The sequence below is a fragment of the Littorina saxatilis genome, linkage group LG6 (assembly GCF_037325665.1).
Source record: "Littorina saxatilis isolate snail1 linkage group LG6, US_GU_Lsax_2.0, whole genome shotgun sequence".
Lineage (NCBI taxonomy): Eukaryota > Metazoa > Mollusca > Gastropoda > Littorinimorpha > Littorinidae > Littorina > Littorina saxatilis.
The window spans coordinates 49,273,186-49,298,423 of NC_090250.1; the positions used below are offsets into that span (position 1 = coordinate 49,273,186).

The 25,238-nt window shown below is 41.3% G+C and overlaps 1 protein-coding gene and 2 long non-coding RNA genes across 3 annotated transcripts in view; 2 read left to right on the plus strand and 1 right to left on the minus strand.

The window, feature by feature from the left end:
- Nucleotides 1-7,947, plus strand: part of LOC138969430 (uncharacterized) — a 111,184-nt gene extending 103,237 nt beyond the window's left edge. Inside the window, exons 2-5 of the mRNA XM_070342221.1 lie at nucleotides 2,144-2,545; nucleotides 3,471-5,260; nucleotides 5,796-6,014; nucleotides 6,406-7,947. Of these exons, the coding sequence (XP_070198322.1) occupies nucleotides 2,512-2,545; nucleotides 3,471-5,260; nucleotides 5,796-6,014; nucleotides 6,406-6,969 (2,607 nt within the window). The 5' untranslated portion in view covers nucleotides 2,144-2,511 and the 3' untranslated portion in view covers nucleotides 6,970-7,947. The remainder of the gene's footprint in view (nucleotides 1-2,143; nucleotides 2,546-3,470; nucleotides 5,261-5,795; nucleotides 6,015-6,405) is intronic.
- A 3,144-nt stretch (nucleotides 7,948-11,091) lies between these two features.
- Nucleotides 11,092-25,159, minus strand: LOC138969433 (uncharacterized). Its single transcript, XR_011456458.1, has 2 exons — nucleotides 21,855-25,159; nucleotides 11,092-13,875 (listed from the first exon to the last, which is right to left on the minus strand). It is a non-coding gene; the product is annotated as an uncharacterized lncRNA (long non-coding RNA).
- LOC138969432 (uncharacterized) lies at nucleotides 15,939-18,288 on the plus strand. The gene is made up of 2 exons (XR_011456457.1): nucleotides 15,939-16,215; nucleotides 16,872-18,288. It is a non-coding gene; the product is annotated as an uncharacterized lncRNA (long non-coding RNA).
- Nucleotides 25,160-25,238: the final 79 nt, after the last annotated feature.

Consider the following 25,238-nt stretch of genomic DNA (forward strand, 5'->3'; position numbering starts at 1 on the left):
ATCATACTCTTGTAAAAAAAAAACCAGTAAGGTTTGGAGTACCACAAGGTTATATTCTTGGTCCATTACTATTTTCTATATATATAAACGACCTACCTCTATTTGTAAAATGCATGTGTGAACTATTTGCAGATGATACTACAATTCATTCTAGTCACCAAGATCTTATTAAACTAGCAAATATCCTCCAAGAAAACATTGATCGATTACTTGAATGGTCAGAACTAAACCATATGTCACTGAATCCAAATAAAACTTAATGCATGCTACTTACCACGAGGCAAAAAAGACAAAATCTAACATCTGGATTTTCAACATTGCTAATACGAAATCAAGATGTTACCGAAGTTGATAGCCATAAAGTCTTGGGAATAACCATTGACAATAACCTGTCTTGGTCAAAACATGTAGATACACTTTGTAAAAACACATCCAAAAAAATATTTCAGTTATCAAAAATCAAACACTTTCTAGACCTTCGCACAAGAAAACTGTTTTTTCAGGCACATATTCAGTCAGCTATTGACTATGCTTCCACAGTGTGGGACTCTGCAAGTGCAAACACTTTGAAACGCTTGGGCAGTTTACATAGACGAGCTGTTAAATTAATTATTTTAAAACATACATCTCTTTCCATGACTGATTATAAACGATTGCAAATTCTTCCTATCAAAGATAGATTTGCATATAACAAAGGTGTGATGATGTATAGAATTATGTCAGAGAATGCACCTACACTCATTGCCTCAAATTTCAAAATAAATCATTATAGAAAGTGTAACAAATTAATTACCTTAACTCCAAAAATAATTTTTTTTATTGAGCTGTACAAGTCGAGTCTATCATATTCTGGAGCAATTTTAAATTACGAATTCATGAAACATCATTCAAGGAATATTACATGCTGTTTCTTTTACAAAACTTTCAAGAAATATTATCAAGCAGCTGGCAAAATATAACTGTACTCTGTGATTATATTGAAAAACATGATTATATATAATTCATGAAGGATATTTTTTTTTATACAAACAAATATTTCTCTGTAATATATAATTTTCCAGCATTGCTAAAGAATCACAATGCATCTTAAAATGTCTTATTGGTTGCTTGACATGTTAATTATGGTAAATATGTCATTTGTACTATAGTTAAAACTTATCTTTCATTTCTTCTTGTTTGTTACCCCTCAATGGGCGAGGGCCGGATGAAGAAAAAGCATGTGTACATTGCTTATTCTGTCACCCTCATAAAATAAATTTCAATTCAATTCAATTCAATTCAATTCAATTCAATTCAATTCAATTCAATTCAATTCTCTCTCTCTCTCTCTCTCTCTCTCTCTCTCTCTCTCTCTCTCTCTCTCTCTCTCTCTCTCTCTCTCTCTCTCTCTCTCTCTCTCTCTCTCTCTCTCTCTCTCTCTCTCTCTCTCAGTGTAAACAAAAAATTGCGGGAAACTCAAGAGCAATAGAAGCTTTTAACTTGGTTCCGTGCTGGGGCATGATGTGTGAAAAAGAAGGACAAAATGAGTGCAAATAGCAGCCGTTCCGTCAAACAGCCGTCAGTTGACAGAAGGTCAACCAGTTGACAGGTCACACTGGACGCTTGCGTGATTGAAAAAAACCCAGCTTCTTCAATAACGGCTGAGGTGTGTGAAAGGAGAAGATTGGGACGAGAGGGTTGCTTGTGCAAAAAAAAACACAACATTTCTCACACAACATGTGAATATTTCGCGATCCAAAAAAGACGTCACAACAACATATCAGAAAGGAAAGGGAGAGCCATGCTTCCTGGGAGCACGAGTAGAAGGGAGAAGAAGAGACGGGATGAAACGGGATAAGGGACACTGGGTAACTAACTGTAGAGGCAGCAGGACTGGTGTTATCAGATCTTCTTCTCCACGATTTGCCTTTATTTTACATAGATCAGTGTTTTGTATCCGTAATTGTATCCAATCATTCATTTTATCATTCATTCATTGATGAGTCGATTTGTTGATGGATGATTGATTTTTTGTCTCGCGCAGGGGTGCCATAATGAGTAACATGCCGCCGAGGACGCCATTTTGTGCAAGAAGAACGGTTTGGGATCACACTGTTGATGTTTAATCCTGACGGTCTGATTGCATTTTCTCTGTCTGTTACAGGTTGATGACCAAGGGCGACATAAGGCTGACCTTTTGGACACATACGCTTCATATGACTGAGACGATAAGAAATACACTGTCAGCTATACCTTGCCTTTCTGTGTTCCGTGGCAAGAGAGATCATACACTTTCACATTTGCTGCAACACACAAAATAGACGTCCTGTCTTTTAGTTGTTTAGATGTCATTGACTTTGGCGATTGAACAGCAAACGGAAAAATCCATTGCCAAATTGTTCAGGAGCGCTTTGAAGCGAGCAGACATGTAGACTGCTGATCGTGTTTTTTGGTCAGACAAGAACATCTGTGAAAACGACAGCAGTGAATCACGGATACAGAAGGACTTCTTACTTCGCTGTGCTGTCTGCCATGGACAAGTTGTATGTAGTCACGATTGTGCTAGGTGAGTACTGTGCAGATGGGGTCAGCGTGCTTGCGTGCGATGGTGATTTGGTTTAATTTTTGTACTTGTTTTGTGGTTTTCTCCCGAAATTGCCCCGTGGAAGGGACGTCACACACTAAAAGAAGACTGTTTTGCGGTTTAATTCATTCAGTGGGAGGACGAAACGCACGCGGCGCTAAATCGGGAGATTGAATTTGTTTGCTTGGGTGTGATAGAGATTGTATTCTGAACCACAAAACTTAGACATGATGAATAATTCCCACTAGCCGTCTTGTTCTTGTCAATAGGGTCATATATTGCTATTTCATATGTTACGTGGATTTCCATTGGTCAATTGGGCAAAACTGAGCTCAGTGCAAAAGTGATATCGACGACATTTCCGTCGATATCAGTTTTGATATCGACGACCTCTTTATTGCTTCCCCACTTCAAAAACAAAAACACCTGCATTTAAAAACAAACAAATATATATGAAAATGTAATTATCCCAGAATTTAGTTGAGCAAGTGACTAAAGACTTTTTGAAAGAAAAGACATTTTGAAATACTGAAAAGTACAAGAAAAGAGTGAACAAAAAGAAATAATAATCAGAGGGAGGGATATGGAACAGCCAAAACTGAGACAAATACTTTTTTAATTTCTTTACAGTAAATACAAAATGTCCAGAGAATTAGCAATATATCTAACATTGACTGACTGTGTGACGATATCTTCTGCTATTGGTCTGTTTCGAACCGGAGGTCTCAATTTTGATATCACTGTCGAAACAGACCAATAGCAGAAGATATCATCACACAGTCCGTCAATATTGGGTAGTGTCTGTGGGAGTGGGTTGAAACTGCATGGTAAGCGATCTATTACGTATCACAAGTTGCGAGCGAGTTCAAAGGGCAGTTTTAATGGATTTGAAATGTTTACGTTTCAGTGGGACTGACGCTGTCTCCCCCGCACATTGTGATGTCACTAACCACACCTCCGCTGCAAATTGACACTCCGTCATCGCCGCTTGCTGCTGACGTCGCTGTCATCAATGACGCTTCTGTCTCTAGTGGCGTCACGACAACCCTCGTGTCATCAACACCACCAGAACAGCACTCAGTCTCATCGTCATCATCGCCATCTTTCTCGTCATCATCGTCGCAGGATGCGAGCATTTCGTCTTCGATGAGTGCATTTCAAACAGGTGTTGGAGGCGGAGAAGTTTCGCTCGGGCGATCGGCGCCGGATATGTCTGTATCGTCACAAAGTTCTTCCCACATCTCTGCCACGTCGGTGTCATCCCCAGCACCTGTCCTGTCGTCGTCCTCTGAACACCTGTCGTCACGGTCAGACGTACAGACCGCGAGAACTATAACAGCCAGTTCGTCAGCAGTGGCTGAGGGCACGTCTATCTCTGAACAGAGTGATGCAGAGACTGTTGAAGCCAGTGTTGTGACACCTACACTCACTACCGTTTCTCCGTCAACGTCTTTGGTGGATGACAGTCACAGTTCTGTGGAGAGTTTAGAGACTGCAACGGATACAGCACACGGCCTGGCCCAAACAGCAACACCTCACTTGTCTTTATCGTCCTCACCGAGTGTTGGGGTCAGCTATGTTTCAACAGAAGCGACCAGCCTTGTGTCTGGTTCTAGCTCTTTACTGTTGGTGTCTCTTGATACTGTCAGCAGTGCAGGTGCTTCGTCCTCCCGTGAAAACGTGGCTCAAACTGCGTCACACACCGTCCCTCCTGTTTCTGCGTCATCCCTTCTGTCTTCTGACGTCACAGTGTCTTCAATTTTCAGCAACGTCATCGCTAGTGTGGATTATGGGACGTCTTCATTAGGGATACCGTCGGATAGCTTCAGCACCTCTTCTGTTGTGTTTTCCATGAGCACGGAGGAATCATTTTACCCTTCATCGCCAGAGGTGTCGGCAGAAACAGTCAGTGATTCATTGCTTCCCTCTGGCACTTCATTTCTTGGCACAGAGTCGATGACATTCACTGCCCTTCCAGTGTCATACCTCGAGACGTCATCTTCAAGTTCTGATGTCAGTGCCAGCCTCGAGCAGACGCTACAGGAATCCTTGCTACAAACCACGCCTTTTCTTTCGTCATCTAACGCTGACGTTGTCTTGCCGCAGTCTGACGTTCCATCGCTATCTGACTTTTCCCCTTCGCTGTCCGATCTTGTAGAGAGCACGATGACGGACACAGCTAAGGATTTCATGTCAGTGTCGTCATCTGCGGAAAGCCATGTCGTAGCCATGGCAACCTCGAGCACTGACCTCGCCACAACCAGCATAGCCACTCTACCCAGCAGCAGTGACGCGGTGCTGGTTTCGTCACTACCAACGCCGTCATCAACACATACCTCAGTCCAACCCACCACCACGACCACTACAACCACCACCACCACGACCACCAACACTACCCAGCCCATACCATCACCCACGTCTACCCCGGGTAGCGTGGAGGAGTCGAACCCCCAGGACGCGCGGTACCTGCTGACCATGAGGGGGGACTGCGGGCTGGTGCTGAACAACACTGAGTTCTTCTCCCGCTTCCTGGCCGGGCTGCATGACCTGGTGGTCAAGCAGTTCAAGGTCGGCCGGGACGCCTACAGGCTGGGTCACATCGCCTGTGGCTCCGTCAGGGTCTACGTCACCTTCCTCCAGGTCACCATGCCCCAGTTTGATTTCAGGATCCAGAGCATCGTGCAAAACGGAGGGCCGGTGAGTGAGGGGTGGGTGGGGATGTTGGGGATTGGCGTGGGGGGAGGGGTGGGAGATGTGGTTTGATTGTGTGTGAAGGGGAGGGGCATGAGTGAGGGGTGTGGCGGGGTTGTTTGTCAGTGTTTATAGGGGGGTGGTTGAGTGAGTGTGTGTGTGTGTGTATTTGTGTGTGTGTGTGTGTGTGTGTGTGTGTGTGTGTGTTTGATGAGTTGGAAGAGAATAAATATTGGCATGTGCTGACTGTGCTCTGAATCTCTCTCTCTCTCTCTCTCTCTCTCTCTCTCTCTCTCTCTCTCTCTCTCTCTCTCTCTCTCTCTCTCTCTTTCTCTCTCTCTTTCTCTCTCACTCTCTCCCTCTCTGTCTCTCTGTCTCTGTCTCTGTCTCTCTCTCTCTCTCTCTCTCTCTCTCTCTCTCTCTCTCTCTCTCTCTCTCTCAGTCGCGATATAACCTTCGTGGTTGAAAACGACGTTAAACACCAAATAAAGTAAAGTAAACTCTTTTTCTCTCTCTGACATAAAATTATCTTTTCCCGCAGGGTCTTTCCATACCCGTTTGGATCGACACTCACTTCGCGACCTTTGACCTGAGGAGCGCGCGTCACGTGCCACTGTCCCCAGAAGAACGCACGATGAACATCGTCACGGAAGTCATGGATGACGTCGACATCATCGTCATCATCGTCGCCTGCTGCGTCTGCGGAGTGCTCATCGCCATCGGCATCGCCATCTGCGCCAAAGAATGCTACCGCCGCAAGGTACAATTGTCGATGTGATATGTTGATGTGATGCGTTGATGTGATACGCATATTGATGTGATGCGTGGATTAATAAGTTAAGTGTGTGGGTAGGGGGGTAGGGGCCTGGCGATGCAGTTTGTTTCCTTTCTGAGCAGGCCTATTTGCATTAAAGTTGGGGATCCCCCGGAACCCTTCAGGTGGTGCGTCTGTGGAAAGCCCTACTCATGACTCATGTCTCGTATCTTATGTTTCATGTATTGTGTTTTACATCTCATGTCTTATGTCGCATGCCTCATTGTCTTATATCCTATGTCCAATGTCCTATGCTTCACGTCTTCTTATATCTCATACCTAATATGTCTTACATCTTATGTCCAACGCCTAACGTCTCATTGTGGTTTTTTCACAGCACGCGCAGTCGTTCAACCTGCTGGACGTGCCGCACGTCAACCTCAAGCTGGAGGACTTCACCCTGACGCGCATCCCGCGACCCCGCACCGTCTTCCCCCAGCCCGACCACCCGCCGCCCGTCAAGAGCTTCACCCAGTCCCCGCACGACGCTGCACACGACCCGGACGTCGCCCTGGCTAACGGTAACACTAACGGCGAGGCCAAGGTGTGCGGCAACGGAGCTCCTCTTCAGCCCTCCGACATCCACCTGCGTGTCTCGCAGCACAGCGACGGCATCGTCGTGGGGCTCACCTCCTCCTCGTCATCATGCTCGCCCGACAGCCGCCACTCCCACCCTCACCACCAGCACCAGCATCAGCACCAGGATGGAGAGGATGACAGCAGCCCCAGGCTGAGCAAGGCCCGGACTCGCACGCCCCCCGCCAGCCACGAGCTCCAGGCTAGCCAGCGGTTGCTAGGCAACAACCATCACCATGGTGACGTGGACGGCACGGTCAACCCGGTGTTCGTGGACGAGCAGGACGAGGGCGGGCTGGTGATCGGGGTGGTAGGCACCTCCTGAGGGGAAAAAAACTACAAGAACGGTGTGTCAAGGTCAAGGTCGTAGGGGCTGCTGCTGGGGGTGTTAGCCACCTCCTGATGGAAAAACAAAAACAGGAACAGTTTGTCAAGGTCGTGGGGTGTCTGGTCTGGTGCTGGGGGCCTTAGCCACCTCTTTCAAAATAACAGGGTCGTTGGAAGGTCAAGTTAAAGGCCAGGACCATTGTATGAATTATGAATGATAAATCTGAAATCGCAGCGTGTGTTCCAACTTGTACAGGATTGATTCCTGCGCCAGTCCTTTTGTAAGCTGTATATGAATGTTACGAAATGTTTCGAGAGTGATAACTATGTCAGGGTTTAAATTCCAGAGGCGGTTGAAACCAAACACAGTCTGCACAGTTTGTAAGTAGGAAGACGCCATGCATAGGCCTATGCTAACAAGAAGATGCTATATTATTTGTAACAAATGACATGTAATATGATGACATTTCAACGAAAGACACTTGATCAAATGGACGCTTGATCGAATGAAACCTTGTTTGGTCGATGCGACATTTGATCGTCGTGGTAAAGTTCATAACCATTGAGAAACGTTAATCGTTGAAGAGGTATTGTGTGCAGCTAAGTTGATGTGAAGGTTTGAGAACATTCTGCTGCTAGTGTCCCACAAACTCAAACAAGATATATATGAGCTATTGAAACGTGTCAACGCATGTGTTTTACTCTGGTACTACACTGTATTCTTTCTGCATGTTGGGCTGGTTCCCTACAACTGCGTTGACCTGAGGTGAACTTATTTGAATTTGCTGATTTCTGTACTGTCAAAATATAATTTACTTGGCTTAATAAGCGTATATAGGACGCATTCAATATTTCCGACAAGCTGAGCTAAAGAAAATAGTAGCTGAATGTAACACCGTTTTACACCCTCTGCCTCTACCTCACACACACACACACACACACACACACACACACACACACACACACACACACACACACACACTAACACACACACACACACCACATTCACACAGTGACAACCCCCCCTCCCCACACACACACACACACACACACACACACACACACACACACACACACATGTAACGTACGTACACACACACACACAGTGACAAACACCCCCCGCCCCCCCCCCCCCCCACACACACACACACACATATAACGTACGTACACACACACACACACACACACACACACACACACACACACTCACACACACGGCTTTGTGTGTTGTTTCCTGTGTACTGATGGTATATATAATGTTACAGCTGTGGTGTCATATACATGTCTGATACGTGACGTTACAGTCGTGGCTTCCTGTGTCTGATACGTTACAGTTACCTTCTGCGACTCATACATTACAATTATGGACTCCTCTATATGATACATTACATGTTTAGCCTCTTGTGTTTGAAAAGTTGCCGTGTTAGCCTCCGGTGCCCGATACGTTACAGTTTTGGGTCCCTGTGTCAGGCAGATTACAGTTGTTACAGTTTTGGGTCCCTGTGTCAGGCAGATTACAGTTGTTACAGTTTTGGGTCCCTGTGTCAGGCAGATTACAGTTGTTACAGTTTTGGGTCCCTGTGTCAGGCAGATTACAGTCAGTGTTACAGTTTTGGGTCCCTGTGTCAGGCAGATTACAGTTGTTAACAGTTTTGGGTCCCTGTGTCAGGCAGATTACAGTTGTTACAGTTTTGGGTCCCTGTGTCAGGCAGATTACAGTTGTTACAGTTTTGGGTCCCTGTGTCAGGCAGATTACAGTTGTTACAGTTTTGGGTCCCTGTGTCAGGCAGATTACAGTTGTTACAGTTTTGGGTCCCTGTGTCAGGCAGATTACAGTTGTTACAGTTTTGGGTCCCTGTGTCAGGCAGATTACAGTTGTTACAGTTTTGGGTCCCTGTGTCAGGCAGATTACAGTTGTTACAGTTTTGGGTCCCTGTGTCAGGCAGATTACAGTTGTTACCGCGTCTGTGTAACACAGTGCATTGTTGGTCTCTGCCTGATGCATTACATTTGTACATTTAGTCAAAATGTGACTAAATCTTTTCAGATAGACTGGGAATCAAGACTGACTGGGTGATGGTGTGTGTGTGTGTGTGTGTGTGTGTGTGTGTGTGTGTATGTGTGTGTGTGTGTGTGTTTGTGTGTGTGTGTGTGTGTGTGTGTTTGTGTGTGTGTGTGTGTGTGTTTGTGTGTGTGTGTGTTTGGAGCGATTCCCGGAATTATGACTAATGGACGGATCTTCATGAAACTACATTTGAATTGTTCAAGATTATATCCCCACAAGTTTTTATTTTCATTTGTTTCTGTAAATGTCTGGCGTCATATAACTGACCAGCAAGAGTTGAAGTCTCATGTGACTAATACATTGGAACTGTGACCTCCTGTGTCTGTTACGCCGGTTACAGTTGTGGCATCCTGTGTTTGAAACATTACAGGTATGGCCACTGCTGACCGATACGTTACAGGTATGGCCTCTGCTGACCTATACCTTACAGGTTTGGCCTCTGTTGGCTAATACGTTACAGGTATGGCCTCTGCTGACTGATACGTTACAGGTATGGCCTCTGCTGACCGATACGTTACAGGTATGACCTCTGCTGACCGATATGTTACAGGAATGGCCTCTGCTGACCGATACGTGTCTGCTAGATTTGGTCAGTTTCGACAGAGCGAAATGAAGAAAGTGGAGGTCTTTGCACAGCACCTGTGTAGCGTGAAAGAGTCATCATCCACCAATCTTTTGTCATTGGAAAATACGTACTGTGAGCCAAGTTTTTGTCTGTATTTTGTTTTATTTTATATGTCCGGCTGTAGCCTCGTTTGTTGTATAAGGCCCCAAGCTCACTCTCATGAGATCATCTGATTCACACCATGTTACCGTACGTATTATCTTGACTGTTCTTTCGAATTTCTAATATTGCGGAGAGAATGTTCATTTCATTCCAATCAAACATATATTTAAGCTATGCTCTTAGCGCAGAATATCTTTGTTCCAATGGTTGACAGTGCCGTATAGTCAGAACTCCCTTGTTGCTTTGCAGCAAATGAGAACTCTTAAGACTGTGTGATTGCATCCGTCGTACAGGAGCCTGTGTCAGTCGTACAATGGGGTTCCACTGTAATTGTTTCCCTGCAATATCAGACTCAGACTCAAGACTCAAAATGTTACTGTCCTTATAAAAACAAGGAAAATTGCCATGCAGTGTCAGGCGATCACAGACATAAAATACATCACATTTATTAAGAATTAAAGATTGCACTTAAAACTAATAGCACTAATTAAGCCTATCACATTTACTAAGAATTTAGAGTTGCACTAAAACACATCTAAAAATCATAACGCATACACTCTCTCTCTCTCTCTATCTTAGTTTAACTTAAAACCAATAAAATATCCTCAGATTATGGCCGCGCACTTCTTTTCTTTCTTGTGTTGTCTCGCGTTCATAGGTGAGATACGGTGTTCACTGTTCACATGAACAAAATACGTCAGTTGAACCTCCATTTTAAGACCCTCTCCATTTTAAGACATGGTTTTCTCAGACTTTCTGTTCAGAACCTGTGTAAAGTTACCCCCCTGACCTCAAACTAATCTGAGAAAATCAGGTCTTAAAAAGGAGGAGGTATTACAAGGGGGGTAACTTTACACAGGTTCTGATAATCAACGTTTCTTTGTGTACATGTACTTTATTTGTACAGCAGTATTGCTGGTGTTTGAATATTTATGTTCACATCACATCAGTCATGTATTGTTTCCTTTGACATAACATGTGTTTATAAGACTGCTTTTGCCGTGGTGAAATGGCTTTGTTTTCTGTTAAAGTCTCAACTCTACAAGAATTCCGTGCACATTTTGTTTTAAAGAGGATCTTCGCAGAAAATTGATTGCTAAACCATTGTTTCAATCTTGATTATGTATGTGTAATTGTGTTAATTATGCATTTGTACTAAAGCATATCTATGTATAATAAAATGTTGACATAAACAAATCTGTGAGTGTGTTTGTGTGTGTGTGTGTGTGTGTGTGTGTGTGTGTGTGTGTGTGTGTGCACGATACCATTCAGCATCTACCCTTTTAACAGATCAACAAAACTTTCTCATCAGCAGACCACAGGAAGGCTGGGTTTTCAAGTGAATTTATTTTCGTTGGCAAAGAAGACAAAAATTGCAGTAATACAACTGTGACATTTGGCACATGTATGTAATGGCAGTACAAAATATGACAAAAAAAGTAAATGTCAGATACAGACAGAATACGGAAAACATTGTTTAAAAAACAGGAATAAAATTACAAACAGGAAGAAAAGACACACAAAAACAAATGAAAGCAGACAAGCCAGTTGCAAAATTCACAGGGTACCCAAAAGGGACTTGTAACAAAAAAATGACTAGTAGAAGAGGTCTTACTAAAAACAGACCACAAGTTTGTCATCCATTACTTTTTTGGTGTGACTCTCTATTCACTGTGACCAAATATTGTGGGAAATAATATTGCACAGTTTCATGTATTACAATTTTGAACACTGACAATGTTGCTGAAAAGATTTGTCCTGGCATAATGCAATTTTCTTTTTACAGTAATGAGCAATCAAGTAATCTGGAGAAACAGCGACATACATAACAAATGTTATCAGTTACATGTATAAGCAGCCAATTTATTTTGAGTGTGTCTTCTCATTGAAGGTAATAAGCTGACAAATTCATAGAAGGAGTCGGACTTTTTGATTTTGTCCACCCTTAAAAATCACCCACCTAGCAAAGTCTGCAGGGCTCCCAAAACAGCTGGATTTGACATGACCATCACATATGTTGGCTTTAACCAAGAGCTAAACACTGAAGGAAAACACTTGTTTCTCAAACATCATAACAGGAGACAGTCGATCCCAATGTGGCACAAATTGAACCAACAACATCTGTTTGTAAAACTCAAATTGTGACACCCATACTACGTGGACAAATCAAGCCGTTGGGTCAAACATGCTGTGATCAGATCTGCTGAAAAATAGTACATGTACTTCCAAAACCTTTATACTTTGACCAGCAAAAATGACAGAAAATACTGTTGTGGTGGAATTCCAAAAGCAAACAGATAAAACTAAGCATCCAAATAAGAACCAAAGGTGTGTGAGTAATAGCATGGTGAAATGTACACAGGTTGGGAGGTTGGGGGAAGGGCCATCTGGGAAGGAACTTCATTTAGCGCACAAAATATTTGACGAACAAAAATCTCAAGAAGAGGTCTTGATGCATGCATCCATGTCTACCATCATGTGGTGAAAGAAGTTGCCATCACAGTGGCGGGAACAAATGGCATAGGCTTCATCAATAAAACACACCAAGTGAAGCAGACAATGGAATATACTCTCTCTCCCCCTCTCTCTTAATACCTCCCCTACATCCCACCTGAAATAGGTAAGTGTAGCATTAGCTTCAACAGGAAAACTACAAACAAAGTGAATCAGACAGTCCAATAATTTCTCTCTCTCTCTCTCTCTGTAACCAACCCCTCCCCCAGCCACACATACACACAAGAACGTAAAAGCCAAATGCGTTCTACAGGCCAAAGGACGTCAGGATAGGATTTGCCAAGGGAAGTAATCAAAATGATCTCTCTTGAACTGTACCCTTCAGCCAACCCGGTTGTTTGACTTTGAGATGATGCACTGTGACAAGTAATTGTATACACAGTTTCTTTCTTTCTTTATTTGGTGTTTAACGTCGTTTTCAACCACGAAGGTTATATCGCGACGGGGAAAGGGGGGGAGATGGGATAGAGCCACTTGTTAATTGTTTCTTGTTCACAAAAGCACTAATCAAAAAATTGCTCCAGGGGCTTGCAACGTAGTACAATATATGACCTTACTGGGAGAATGCAAGTTTCCAGTACAAAGGACTTAACATTTCTTACATACTGCTTGACTAAAATCTATACAAACATTGACTATATTCTATACAAGAAACACTTAACAAGGGTAAAAGGAGAAACAGAATCCGTTAGTCGCCTCTTACGACATGCTGGGGAGCATCGGGTAAATTCTTTCCCCTAACCCGCGGGGGGTGTATACACAGTCATAACCCCAACACAATCGTCCTGCACAAATACCCTGTGTGAAGCTAGGGTAAAGAAGAGACACAATGCTCAATAGCTTAAAGTAGGGAATTGTAAACTCGAACAAAATGAGACTTTCCTCAATGGTAAATAATACTGAAACACTTTTTTCTATCTATTGCAGCTGCAAAGGTTGTTAAAAAAAATAAAAAAAATATATAAAAAACAGTACGTCCATGTACACATGTGAAATCAAGCCTTTGACAATAACACCTTTTCTAACAACAAACGCTTTGAACGTAATAATATTTGAGTTTTTGAGGATTTACATTGCAGCAAATACTTGCACCACTTTGCACAATGGAGCAACCGCTTCATTTTCACTTTGTTCACACACTCAACTTTCCAATGCATGTAACCAGCAAACAACAACAACAAAAATGTACAAATAATACTATCACTGATTCAGTGACGAGATTCCTTTGGTTGTTAACTGTGCCTCTGAAGAGAGCCGATTTCTTTTAACTATACAATGTGCTTAAACCATTCAAAATTCGAATCACAGAAAGAAACTTTCACAAAGGCGTACATCAAAAACACAAGAGTAACCAGCGTCCTTCAGTCAATGAATACATTGCTGATTCTGCACTCCTCACATTTAAAGATACAGAGTACAGCAGTACCTGCGATGTGTGGACCCTCCCATGAGAGGACACCTCCCTTAAAAGGACACCTTCTCTTGTCCCTTTTTATATTATCTCCACCAAAGTATACCTGTCATGAAAGGACACCTGCAATGTAGGGACACTCTTGGCTGGTCCCAAGGGTGTCCTTTCATCACAGGTACCACTGTACCTGTCCCCTGAAAACCATCACAGGTACCATCACAGATTCCAGCTTTTTGCCAGGGATAAGAGCCTCCTTCCACTCAGACACATACCAAACATCAACAGTCTGGCTGCTCCCTGTGCAGAGCACTCAGGAACTCATTGCTGAAGCATTTGGCGTAATTTATTACGATTTTCTGCAAAAAATACGCCATTCCGCTATCCGTGTCAAGACTACGATTTTCATAAATAAAAAAAAATGTAAAAAAAAAAAAAAAAATTTAATTAATTAACTGACACCTATGTTAAGGAAAAAAAAAAAAGTGATTGCCTTCCTACCCTATTTTTTTTTTTTTGTGGCTATGTTACACCTTTTTTTTTTTCCTTAACATTGGTGTCAGTTATGAAATCATGTCAACAAAATATTGCCACTCTGCGAGGAAAGCTGCCAGGCTGTAGATTGTTTACATGTCAGGGTTCGTACAGATTTTTTTGTTCCTAAATTCAAGGATTTTTCAAGGACTCGCATTACCTTTTCAAGAAAAAAATCAAGCACCGTCTTATCTTTATAGCGGGGAATGTAACACTTCCAGATCACGATTAAGTGGGAGGGACGACTAATACATTGGAACTGTGACCTCCTGTGTCTGTTACGCCGGTTACAGTTGTGGCATCCTGTGTTTGAAACGTTACAGGTATGGCCTCTGCTGACCGATACGTTACAGGTATGGCCTCTGCTGACCTATACGTTACAGGTTTGGCCTCTGTTGGCTAATACGTTACAGGTATGGCCTCTGCTGACTGATACGTTACAGGTATGGCCTCTGCTGACCGATACGTTACAGATATGACCTCTGCTGACCGATATGTTACAGGAATGGCCTCTGCTGACCGATACGTGTCTGCTAGATTTGGTCAGTTTCGACAGAGCGAAATGAAGAAAGTGGAGTCTTTGCACAGCACCTGTGTAGCGTGAAAGAGTCATCATCCACCAATCTTTTGTCATTGGAAAATACGTACTGTGAGCCAAGTTTTTGTCTGTATTTTGTTTTATTTTACATGTCCGGCTGTAGCCTCGTTTGTTGTATAAAGCCCCAAGCTCACTCTCATGAGATCATCTGATTCACACCATGTTACCGTACGTATTATCTTGACTGTTCTTTCGAATTTCTAATATTGCGGAGAGAATGTTCATTTCATTCCAATCAAACATTATTTAAGCTATGCTCTTAGCGCAAAATATCTTTGTTCCAATGGTTGACAGTGCCGTATAGTCAGAACTCCCTTGTTGCTTTGCAGCAAATGAGAACTCTTAAGACTGTGTGATTGCATCCGTCGTACAGGAGCCTGTGTCAGTCGTACAATGGGGTTCCACTGTAATTGTTTCCCTGCAATATCAGACTCAGACTCAAGACTCAAAATGTTACTGTCCTTATAAAAACAAGGAAAATTGCCATGCAGTGTCAGACGATCACAGACATAAAATACATCACATTTATTAAGAATTAAAGATTGCACTTAAAACTAATAGCACTAATTAAGCCTATCACATTTACTAAGAATTTAGAGTTGCACTAAAACACATCTAAAAATCATAACGCATACACTCTCTCTCTCTCTCTATCTTAGTTTAACTTAAAACCAATAAAATATCCTCAGATTATGGCCGCGCACTTCTTTTCTTTCTTGTGTTGTCTCGCGTTCATAGGTGAGATACGGTGTTCACTGTTCACATGAACAAAATACGTCAGTTGAACCTCCATTTTAAGACCCTCTCCATTTTAAGACATGGTTTTCTCAGACTTTCTGTTCAGAACCTGTGTAAAGTTACCCCCCTGACCTCAAACTAATCTGAGAAAATCAGGTCTTAAAAAGGAGGAGGTATTACAAGGGGGGTAACTTTACACAGGTTCTGATAATCAACGTTTCTTTGTGTACATGTACTTTATTTGTACAGCAGTATTGCTGGTGTTTGAATATTTATGTTCACATCACATCAGTCATGTATTGTTTCCTTTGACATAACATGTGTTTATAAGACTGCTTTTGCCGTGGTGAAATGGCTTTGTTTTCTGTTAAAGTCTCAACTCTACAACAATGAGCGCTTCTGCTAGGCAAAGAAGGATAACTCTTCGGTACTTCGCCGCTGGGGGCGCGCGAATACCAGGACTCGCTTTTACTTCCGCCTGTCCGCTATCTACGCTTTCGCTTTGGACCCGTTCACTCCACGCTCAGTTCGACACTTCTTACTTTTTTCGCATCAAAACATGTCGAGGCCGTATGGTACCTGGACTTTGTCCGAGTTGAAAGCTGAACTGCGACAGCGGGATGCACGAACTTCGGGTCGGAAAGCAGATTTGGTTGAAAGGTGAGTTCAAAGTTGCTTCAGACTGAAGTTCAGTGATTTCTGTCAAGTGTGTGTCAGTTTGTGATCGCCGAAACTGACTGAGACTGACGTCGGCACGGTTTTGTAGCCTTTATTTTGGGCTTAGTTTGGAGAAAATTACTGCGGAAAAAATTAAAGGTTCTTGTTTAAAATTTAGCCCAGATTACTATGATAGTGGCACTCTTGACTCTTGTGCTGACTGAGTAGGCATGTTTTGAGACGTTCGTGAAATATTCTCCCACTCCACTTCCCACCGATCAGCTGTCATGTTCCCTCCACTGTGTGATAAGACTTAGTTTAAATTAAAATGTAATGCAGATACAGACACGTTGCTACACAAAAAAATCATAATTAGAATTAAAATTGTGAAAATCAGACTTAGCAACTTAATTACTTAGTTATAGTCATTGAGTCATTGTCATGGCCCAGTGATGCATTGAGAAATTGGTTTTTTTTTATTGGGGGGTGAGGGGGGGGGTGAGGGGGGTTGGACTGTCCCAGAACATAAATAACAGAAGACAATATTTAGAATATTCAGCTATATTTAGTTTATATTTATTAGTTCTACTGCTTGTAGAGTTTACATATGAACATTTAAATATGCACACATTAATTTCATACCCATTGTGTGATTTCAGGTTGGAGTTCTATGGGATGGGCTGAACAAACAACTACATCACTCCCCACATCTACCTGTGCCATTAGTACACATAAAAATACCGGATAAACCCGTTAAAGGAACAGAGAAATTTACAATCACTGAGCCTCACATAAGCCTCAATCACTGAGAGGATATTTGGATAATCAACCACCAGTACATGTATACAAGTACACCCCAACAAGGGAAATGAGTAATAGTCATCTATAAATGATTATTCTAAATCGAGAAACAAAATGATAAGGATATGGATTTAAATAGTTGTCCCCTGACGAGGCTACCTTTAAGTTTCCAAAAAAAACCACTATACAATCACACATTCAAAGAAGTTGTCCAAACAGCTTGAAACTGTAAATATAGCCGAAAAGTACCATCTTTGGGAGAGGTACTTAGGGATCTCTGGGCTGCCAACTGCATTTGCCGGGTTTCGCAGACTCTTGATTTTTAACCCCTTTTCTTTAAATTTAAGAGTTGTTGCAGGTCAGGTAAGTTTCAGTTGTTCATGGTTTACTTGTGTCACTGTGTGATGAATAAAGTGTCATATATATGCCTGAACGAATTGGTGAATGTCTGTGTGTGATGAGAGTAATAAATGAACAAAGAATTGTGCAATGCATGGATGGCATTTTGTGTTTGGGCAGACTTCTGATAATATAATATTTTTTGCAGTTTGCAGCAAAAGATAAAATTATTATCTGAACTTGATCGGTCAATTCAACTTTATCCATTAGCTGTATATGAAATATCAGGAGGATGCATAACACACTGTCAATCATTTTGCAATTGTTTAAAAAAAAATTGAGTTTATGAATTCAGAATCAGATTGCTAAGACTGTGTAGTGCTATTTGGCAGAATATATTAATCTGTGAAGAATCACTTTGATCTTAAATTGAGCATTGAATGAACTACTGTATAGCTAATATCTCCTTGTAATCTTGCAAGAATGAGCACTGAAGATGTACTGATTCATAGAGTAGGCTTAACTCTCACTCACTGATGCATATAACAAACTAAATAAGCACACGCACAAGACTCAGTATTCACTGCTCACAAAATCAATGCATAAAATAAACTGTACACACAGACAAATGTAAGTGTAAAGTTTCAGTTGATTAATCACTAGTACAGTAATAACCAACAGTTAAACAAAACACACAGACCAGCACAAAAAGTGAACAACAGTGATGTGCACCATTATACAACACTCAGTATATGAAATATATCTTGGCAAACAGATTCAAGCCTGCCATATCACATACTGACTAAACACAGACATTCCAGGTACTATGGCTCTGTGGTGGTGACCACAAACTAAACAGTTCCAGCTAGCAGCAGATATTTGGTCAGTCACAATGGCTCACACCTGCATAGATGAGCACACGCTATAATATATGTGTGACTGTTCACAGTTCAGTGTACACTGAACTGTGAACAGTCACACATATACTATAGCACACTCACACATATACTAAATAACCTCTGCTCATGTCTTAAACTCTTTACTCAAATCGGATAATGAATTTTGGAATTTACCCATTAGTATCACTAATACATTGATCCACAGCTGCATTCATATAACCAGTGAACAAAAAAGTGCAACAGGGCTTATTTGTGCCCTATGATGTTCAGGTGAATACCACTATCCCAGATGCCTTTAGAAACAGATGTGAAAAAAAAGTTTATGATTTTCTCAAGAAAACACAAATGACTGTAGTATTATGCAGTACTTGTAGAAAGAAAAGTACGCATTCATATCAAGTTAGGACACGTCTACCTCAGTGTGAGCATGCCTGCATAAAACAAAATAGCTTTGGATTTGACTAAAAGAACAAGAACAAACATTATGCATGATTAGACACGACTGACGTTGTTCCTGAAGTTGCAAAGCACAAAGCACACAGACAATATGACTGTGGCCTGCTAACCATCCATCGCTTTCTCCTCTCAACATCTTTGGAAAACTTAAATCCCTTTGCTTTGTTGCAGTTCACTACACAACACTTGTTCGGCATTCTTCCGCAAAATATTATCTCTGCCGCTGTGTCCCGGTCAGTGACACGACTGTGTTACCCTTCCGCAGCGAAGCGAAATTGCGGGCGCGCCGCTGGAGCACAGGCCTGATTCTCGTGCGCCACCTAGCGGTAAACCCGGAGAAGCGTGTTTCCAGCAGAAGCGCTCATTCCGTGCACATTTTGTTTTAAAGAGGATCTTCGCAGAAAATTGATTGCTAAACCATTGTTTCAATCTTGATTATGTATGTGTAATTGTGTTAATTATGCATTTGTACTAAAGCATATCTATGTATAATAAAATGTTGACATAAACAAATCTGTGAGTGTGTTTGTGTGTGTGTGTGTGTGTGTGTGTGTGTGTGTGTGTGTGTGTGTGTGTGTGTGTGCACGATACCATTCAGCATCTACCCTTTTAACAGATCAACAAAACTTTCTCATCAGAAGACCACAGGAAGGCTGGGTTTTCAAGTGAATTTATTTTCGTTGGCAAAGAAGACAAAAATTGCAGTAATACAACTGTGACATTTGGCACATGTATGCAATGGCAGTACAAAATATGACAAAAAAAGTAAATGTCAGATACAGACAGAATACGGAAAACATTGTTTAAAAAACAGGAATAAAATTACAAACAGGAAGAAAAGACACACAAAAACAAATGAAAGCAGACAAGCCAGTTGCAAAATTCACAGGGTACCCAAAAGGGACTTGTAACGAAAAAATGACTAGTAGAAGAGGTCTTACTAAAAACAGACCACAAGTTTGTCATCCATTACTTTTTTGGTGTGACTCTCTATTCAGTGTGACCAAATATTGTGGGAAATAATATTGCACAGTTTCATGTATTACCATTTTGAACACTGACAATGTTTCTGAAAAGATTTGTCCAGGCATAATGCAATTTTCTTTTTACAGTAATGAGCAATCAAGTAATCTGGAGAAACAGCGACATACATAACAAATGTTATCAGTTACATGTATAAGCAGCCAATTTATTTTGAGTGTGTCTTCTCATTGAAGGTAATAAGCTGACAAATTCATAGAAGGAGTCGGACTTTTTTGATTTTGTCCACCCTTAAAATCACCCACCTAGCAAAGCCTGTAGGGCTCCCAAAACAGCTGGATTTGACATGACCATCACATATGTTGGCTTTAACCAAGAGCTAAACACTGAAGGAAAACACTTGTTTCTCAAACATCATAACAGGAGACAGTCGATCCCAATGTGGCACAAATTGAACCAACAACATCTGTTTGTAAAACTCAAATTGTGACACCCATACTACGTGGACAAAACAAGCAGTTGGGTCAAATATGCTGTGATCAGATCTGCTGAAAAATAGTACATGTACTTCCAAAACCTTTATACTTTGACCAGCAAAAATTACAGAAAATACTGTTGTGGTGGAATTCCAAAAGCAAACGGATAAAACTAAGCATCCAAATAAGAACCAAAGGTGTGTGAGTAATAGCATGGTGAAATGTACACAGGTTGGGAGGTTGGGGGAAGGGCCATCTGGGAAGGAACTTCCTTTAGCGCACAAAATATTTGACGAACAAAAATCTCAAGAAGAGGTCTTGATGCATGCATCCATGTCTACCATCATGTGGTGAAAGAAGTTGCCATCACAGTGGCGGGAACAAATGGCATAGGTTTCAACAATAAAACACACCAAGTGAAGCAGACAATGGAATATACTCTCTCTCCCCCTCTCCCTCTCTCTTAATACCTCCCCTACATCCCACCTGAAATAGTTAAGTGTAGCATTAGCTTCAACAGGAAAATTACAAACAAAGTGAATCAGACGGTCCAATAATTTTTCTCTCTCTCTCTCTCTCTCTGTAACCAAACCCTCCCCCAGCCACACATACACACAAGATTGTAAAAGCCAAATGCGTTCTACAGGCCAAGGGACGTCAGGATAGGATTTGCCAAGGGAAGTAATCAAAATAATCTCTCTTGAACTGTACTCTTCAGCCAACCCGGTTGTTTGACTTTGAGATCAATCAATCAATCAATAGGACGCTTATATCGTGCATATTCCGTGGGTACAGTTCTAGGCGCTCTGCAATGATGCCGTGTGAGATGAAATTTTATACGGCCAGTAGATTGCAGCCATTTCGGCGCATATTTACCTTTCACGGCCTATTATTCCAAGTCACACGGGTATAGGTAGACAATTATTAACTGTGCCTAAGCAATTTTGCCAGGAAAGACCCTTTTGTCAATCGTGGGATCTTTAACGTGCACACCCCAATGATGCACTGTGACAAGTAATTGTAAACACAGTCATAACCCCAACACAATTGTCCTGCACAAATACCCTGTGTGAAGCTAGGGTAAAGAAGAGACACAATGCTCAATACCTTAAAGTAGGGAATTGTAAACTCGAACAAAATGAGACTTTCCTCAATGGTAAATAATACTGAAACACTTTTTTCTATCTATTGCAGCTGCAAAGGTTGTTAAAAAAAATTAAAAAAATATATAAAAAACAGTACGTCCATGTACACATGTGAAATCAAGCCTTTGACAATAACACCTTTTCTAACAACAAACGCTTTGAACGTAATAATATTTGAGTTTTTGAGGATTTACATTGCAGCAAATACTTGCACCACTTTGCACAATGGAGCAACCGCTTCATTTTCACTTTGTTCACACACTCAACTTTCCAATGCATGTAACCAGCAAACAACAACAAAAACATGTACAAATAATACTATCACTGATTCAGTGACGAGATTCCTTTGGTTGTTAACTGTGCCTCTGAAGAGAGCCAATTTCTTTTAACTATACAATGTGCTTAAACCATTCAAAATTCGAATCACAGAAAGAAACTTTCACAAAGGCGCACATCAAAAACACAAGAATAACCAGCGTCATTCAGTCAATGAATACATTGCTGATTCTGCACTCCTCACATTTAAAGATACAGAGTACATGTACCTGTCCCCTGTAAACCATCAACAGGTACCATCACAGGTTCCAGCTTGTTGCCAGGGATAAGAGCCTCCTTCCACTCAGACACATGCCAACCATCAACAGGTACCATCACAGGTTCCAGCTTGTTGCCAGGGATAAGAGCCTCCTTCCACTCAGACACATGCCAACCATCAACAGGTACCATCACAGATTCCAGCTTGTTGCCAGGGATAAGAGCCTCCTTCCACTCAGACACATGCCAACCATCAACAGGTACCATCACAGATTCCAGCTTGTTGCCAGGGATAAGAGCCTCCTTCCACTCAGACACATGCCAACCATCAACAGGTACCATCAACAGGTACCATCACAGATTCCAGCTTGTTGCCAGGGATAAGAGCCTCCTTCCACTCAGACACATGCCAACCATCAACAGGTACCATCACAGATTCCAGCTTGTTGCCAGGGATAAGAGCCTCCTTCCACTCAGACACATGCCAACCATCACCAGTCTGGCTGCTCCATGTGCAGAGCACTCAGGAACTCATTGCTGAAGCATTATGATTTGTCCTTAGGCCTAAAAAAAAAAATAGGTGTGGTTACGGTAACCCGACCTACCCTATGTTTAGGGGCCGACCTTATAACTTTTTATTACCTTTGTCAACAACAACAAAATAAAAAAATAAAAAAATAATTAAAAAAAATAAAAAAACGAGTGCAGAAAACACAATGAAAGCGAATGCGCTCGAGTCGCACACTTATTTCCCTGTCAAGTAGGTTTAATTTGTACACATTAGAAAAAAAAGTACCAAAAAAAAAAAGTGATTGCCTACCTTCCTACCCTATTTTTTTGGGCTATGTTACCTCAACCACACCTATTTATTTTTTTTTGGCCTTAACATAGGTGTCAGATATGAAATCATGTCAACAAACTATTGCCACTCTGCAAGGAAAACTGCCAGGCCGTAGACTGTTTACATGTCAGGCTTCGTACAGATTTTTTAATCCTAAATTCAAGGATTTTTCAAGGACTCGCATTACCTTTTCAAGAAAAAAATCAAGCACCATCTTACCTTTATAGCGGGGAATGTAACACTTCCAGATCACGATTAAGTGGGAGGGACATCAAAAGGACACCTTCTTTCCTCTCCTTTCACGCAGATTTCAATCAAAGAATGGACTGTACCTTTGTTTAATTTTGTCCTCATGCAATTTTTCAAGGACTTTCAATAACGTGAAATTGACCCCTCCAAATCCACTTTTAAGGATTTCAAGCATGTGTAGCTGTATGAACCATGACACGAGTGAAAAGATGCTCTTATCCCATGTCAAATTCTGAATAGATCAAGGATGGAATAAATGATCATTCACATGGGAAGGACTATATCTTCAATGTGGATGAAATCCTACTGCTCACCGAGAGAGAGCAATCTACCGTCACACATGGAATGTGCTGTTATACCAATCTGAGCTGCAACACAACGAGGAATTACACTGGCTTCTTTAGTCTAGTACAATGCAAATCAATCACGCATGTGGACATTGAGTAGAGACACATTATGGAAACCTTTTCAAGTATGTAAATACTTTTTTTTTAAATCATTGTGATATAAACATTTTTGAAATTCAAATAAGATGTTTGAAACTCGGTTGACATTAACCCGTTCAAAATCACTTTACCTCCTTTGATTCTGTCATTGTGTGTGTTGCTGTAATGTTCCGATCACACTTCCTCTGATAATTTGTGATCAAGCGTCCTTTATCGGATTTTTAAAAAGTCACATTACATGACATTATGTTGTGTTACATTACAGAACATATTATGTTACGTATCGAATACAAAACACAGCAAAAAGCCCAATCAGCTCTATGCTCAATTACAAAATAGTGTTTGGCGTAATCAAGGAAAGCAATTTGTGTTTCTTACGCTTTTCTACCATCTGTTGTCCAAACCTAGGAAATACTCCTATGATATTACAGTCTAAATTGCATTTGAACTCAAACAAGACATGACATACTTCATATCTGAAACACAGATTTACACAATGTAAAGCAATCTATAATGTTCATAGATTAAATATAACAGGCTCCGAAGAAAACTCGCACATGTTTATAGATCTAAAACAAAGAAAAGAAAAAAACAGGGATGAACACATCAAAATGACTGCCCGCTTGCAATTTACACACAAAGCAGCTGTACATGAAATGGCAAGATACAGACTAAAAATTACTCAAAATGAATACATCGTGGTGTATGCAGAATAACAATGCAGAATACTTCACACATTCCGTGTCACTCCAAGAATTCAATTCAAAAGTTACAATCGGATCACCAGCATATGCTACAAAATAAAGCTTTGCAACACACTCTGGTGTACTGTACTATACACATCAAAAAGTAAACACTTGGTACAAACAAACAAATGCATCAACTGTTTTACAGAAAAAGTCTTTGGAAGCAAAAATTCTTGGTGGTACATCATTACACGAATCCAAATTAGTAGAACTTGCTCTGGCGACAACCTCTTGTTAGTAGAACTTGCTCTGGCGACAAAAAAGGATACCCAACAAGGTTCTTTCCTGCATAATTCCCCTTTTCATAAAAAACACCTGTCCACAAGGATCATTTTTGGTTCTTTTCTTTCTTTATTTGGTGTTTAACGTCGTTTTCAACCACGAAGGTTATATCGCGACGGGGAAAGGGGGGGAGATGGGATAGAGCCACTTGTCAATTGTTTCTTGTTCACAAAAGCACTCATCAAAAAATTGCTCCAGGGGCTTGCAACGTAGTACAATATATGACCTTACTGGGAGAATGCAAGTTTCCAGTACAAAGGACTTAACATTTCTAACATACTGCTTGACTAAAATCTTTACAAACATTGACTATATTCTATACAAGAAACACTTAACAAGGGTAAAAGGAGAAACAGAATCCGTTAGTCGCCTCTTACGACATGCTGGGGAGCATCGGGTAAATTCTTTCTCGTCCCAACCAATATGGGACTCCCCCTAACCCGCGGGGTGTTCATTTTTGGTTGATCCCTTGGATAGACAGGTTTGACTGTGTGATATCTGCTGGAAAAGTCAGATCATTCTTATACCGAGAGGCATAAATTCCGCAAACGGAACTTTAAAAAATCACAAAAAATCAACTCAGTGGTGAATGTTTTCAATGTTTGAATATTTTATTTATTGGCCATTTTAGTGTTTATAAACCTTCGCTTAATTGATTTTGAATAGAACATCATGAAATGACAATTTTTCAAAAAAAGTGACTGAGTCCAAGCGCAATGATTTCGGAAAACGTTCAGTGTTCATCACGTTCAATGCTTGGGCCAGCTTTAAGCATCCCAATCGCTTGCTGTCTCTCTCCATCATCAAGTCGTGGCATGATTGCGATATCTG